Source organism: Zingiber officinale, chromosome 2A (assembly GCF_018446385.1).
Source record: "Zingiber officinale cultivar Zhangliang chromosome 2A, Zo_v1.1, whole genome shotgun sequence".
Classification (NCBI taxonomy): domain Eukaryota; kingdom Viridiplantae; phylum Streptophyta; class Magnoliopsida; order Zingiberales; family Zingiberaceae; genus Zingiber; species Zingiber officinale.
Window position 1 is genome coordinate 22838151 of NC_055988.1, and position 3622 is coordinate 22841772.

General features: G+C 41.4%; 1 protein-coding gene across 1 annotated transcript; it reads right to left on the reverse strand.

Moving 5' to 3' along the window:
- Positions 1-474: 474 nt before the first annotated feature.
- LOC122043586 (heat shock protein HSP 90-alpha A2-like) lies at positions 475-2563 on the reverse strand. Its single transcript, XM_042604200.1, has 4 exons — positions 2438-2563; positions 2156-2356; positions 1354-1433; positions 475-1042 (listed from the first exon to the last, which is right to left on the reverse strand). The coding sequence occupies exons 1-4, from the start codon at positions 2558-2560 to the stop codon at positions 475-477; spliced, it is 972 nt and encodes a 323-aa protein (XP_042460134.1). The 5' UTR covers positions 2561-2563.
- Between the last annotated feature and the right edge of the window lie 1059 nt (positions 2564-3622).

Sequence of the window (3622 nt, forward strand, 5' to 3'; positions counted from 1 at the left end):
TGGCTTTGTATCTCAACTTCACGTCACAGTTGATGCTCAACTTGAGATTGTTTGAGCTGGCTCTTGAAAAGCACTTTCAATGCCACGATATGGTTACTTTGCCTCGCCAAAATGACACAAAGAAATCAGTTATAACATAATGAACGTACTAGGAAAACGAACTCTAGTATGCTATGCAACATTTCATTGCACCTCATGACTTGATGATGCTCAAACAATGCATTTTACAAGCCCTACTACCTTTTCACATATCCACTAAACGAAGAACAAAATACTTACCACTAAGATGACAACAACATAAATGTCGATTTCCATCACAAGATTCCAATTGACCTATTCCTCCATACCACCATCCTGCAAAATATAATAAACACATTTAATTCACCTTTAGTTAGATATGAACATGCAACATTTCATTGCACCTCATGACTTGATGATGCTCAAACAATGCATTTTACAAGCCCTACTACCTTTTCACATATCCACTAAACGAAGAACAAAATACTTACCACTAAGATGACAACAACAGAAATGTCGATTTTCCATCACAAAATTGCCTTGTGACAAATTCAAAAGCTTTGACTTTTGCAGTAAAATTGAATCCAGACTATCTGTTACAGCTTTTATCATGCTGCCTAGCCTACTCTTAAACAAAATTTGGTTATTAGAAGAGAAGAAATCATTCACCGACCTAAAAGAAGCTCTTGATCTCTGCTTGCGCAAGACTTCAGTGTCATAGCAATCCACAACATCCTCGAGATCGTAGACCAAGTACCTGAGCTTCCTTGACAAGATCTTCACATCATAAGTGAAAGGGCGGGACTCGACATCTTGGATCACCATGTTAACAATCAGCAACAACTCCTTGAGCTTCTCCATCTTCTCTTTAATATCAGTTATTTCCTTGACGTTCTTGTTGCGTCGGATGAGAATTGCCACCTTCTTGCCCATGATGCGAGCCATAGCAGTTACCAAAGCTGATTCCATAGCTGTCTGAACCTCGAAGAAACAAAGATTCAGAAGCTCTTCTTCTTCCTTGTGCCTGAAAGAGTCTTTTTGAGAATGTAAAAGAGGCACTAATTTGAACAAAGACTGTAACGTTTATAATATGCATTTTCATATACATTAAAGAAAGTCTCTTATACATATGATCATAGAGTATATATATATTTTGGTCAACTTCTTCTATGACCACAGTTCTTCTTCCATGTGGTGGATATCTACAAGTCGAGAAGAATGAATACGCACGCCATGTTATATGAAGCCAGTGCGATAACTTTGACAGACACAACTTAACTTTTCATCAAAAGGAGAACATATTTTGAATTCAAATGAGAGAAATTGTCCGCATACCTTGCCAGAAAAGTGTCAGTGCAGCCATCGTAGCTAACTTCAGCATCATAACATGAGAGCATAAATCCTAAATGCCCATGCTGCAAAACAACATTACGAGCCTTAGCAATCCAATGAGGCAAAAAGGGGAAGAATCCATCGACTAAATGAACAATCCATCCGATTTAACTGAAGAGCAAATCAAAGTTACCGACGAGTGTGGAATTTTGACAAACACAGCATGTGCAGAACATATGATAATGATGATACACACAAGGCAGAGTAACAATCTTGAAGATATGTGCAGAACTCGAGTCTGTGATACAAAGGAGAATCTAGGTCAACTGAGGTGGCATAAACAAAATTTAGAAAAATTGATAAATAAAATAGAAGAACACAAGAACTGGAGGAAAACAGGGGAAAATGAAGCTGTGGGTTGTAAAGCAAGGAGATCAGCAACATTCAGAACTATTACACTACTACATGCTTCCTACTGTTAAGAAAAAAACCCTTTCTTCTCATCATATCAAGGAAGTCGATAATGGGAGGAAAACAAAACAACAATTTTCTCACCATGGAACTTGAATCAAACCGAGTGAGAGGCGAAAACAAGATCAGAAATAAACCTTAACAAGAAAATAAGAAGAAGAAAGAACAGACGTCACTATATAAGTCATTCCCTACCTCTCGCTCAAGCTCTCCGCCTCTTCTGCCGACAGCTGCGCTCCAAACATCACGGGGCTAATGCCGCCTATGGGCTGCTAGGAAAAGTGATCGTAAGCGTGAGGAGCCAAAAATTAGGGCATTTCTCGGACTACATTACCTTGAGCGTTCGTCGGGACGGCGGCGTCATCCCGACAAGGTGCAGAGAAGAGAAATTACTAGCTTTGGTCATGCTGATGCCGCTGTCGATGATGGAAAGTGTCTTGTTCGCCTTGTCAGGCACGAGGCGGATGAAGAGCTCCGGCTGGGCGTCCAGCTTGCTCTTGTCGGTGAGACCCTCGAACCGGATCTTATCGAGTGCCTGCAGTCACACGATTTGCTTCAGCAACGACAACACGGGAAAAAAAAGAGAGCAGCAACATGGAAAGCAGCGATGTCTCACATCCGAGGCGTTGCTAATCAGCTCGCGCAGGAAGATCTCCTTGTTGGAGTAGAAGGTGTTGATGATGAGACTCAGCAACTGGTTGATCTCCGCCTGGAACGCGAAGGTCTCCGTCTCCCCCATCTGCACATCCGCCATCACCTTGATCGAAAGAAACTGGTTTCGCGAACGGGAACCGGAATCGAATGAATCAAGTGCTTCGATGTGATCTCGTCGGGCCCTACCTTAGCCGGGAAGAGCGAAGAGAGGAAGGAGGAGGAGGAAGAGAGGATCGGACGAGGAGGCAGAATGGAACGATTTATGCTGCGATTTTGCTTAGGACTGAAGCAGGTGGGTTTGATCCTAATCGGGAGAGAAAGGGGCGTCGATCCAGGAAGGGGAAGAGATCCAGGAAGGGGAAGAGGGAGATGAGGCTGAGAGAGATGGTCGGAGGTTTAGGTTTAGGTTTAGGGTGAGAGAAGGGGCGCGATATTGGTTTAGGTTTGGAGGGAACTTTGTGAAGTGTTGTAAATTTTGGCTGGTGGAAAAATTAAATTATTATTTTTTGGTTCATTAACACCGGGTTTTAAAAACCGCTGTTAAAACCGGTGTCTATTAACAAAAAAAGGCGCTCATAGACATCGGCTAAACAACCGATGTCTATGAGTGAAAATTTGCGCTCATAGACACCGATTTTTGAAAAAATCGATGTAAAATACTCAAAAACATCAGTTTTTGCTTAAAAATGTTGTTGTTCCACAGATGTCTATGAGGGTTTTTCTTGTAGTGAAAGAATCCGGATAGACTTAAGCATGACTATCGGTGAAAAAGTTTCCTTTTTCAACAAGCCATGCTTTGAAACTTTCCGCCTTCCCGTCTATCCCTCTTTTCCTATTGAAGACCTTTTAACACCCAATGACTTTTGCACCATCTGGTGGTTCTATAAGCTCCTAGACTTTATTAGAATACATATATTCTAATTTTGTATTCATTGCTCTTTGCCAAGATGCTGCATCCTTATCTTGGAGCGCTTCATCATATGTCCGGAGATCAGGTTCATGTTCGCTAGGGATCAAGTCCAAAGACTCTCACAAAATATGAATTTTTCAGGTTGCCTAACAACCCTCCCACTACAATGAGGCACTGTCTGTAATTGTGTATCATTTGTGATACATATTGCAGTTTCTTGTGATATTTTATCTTGTA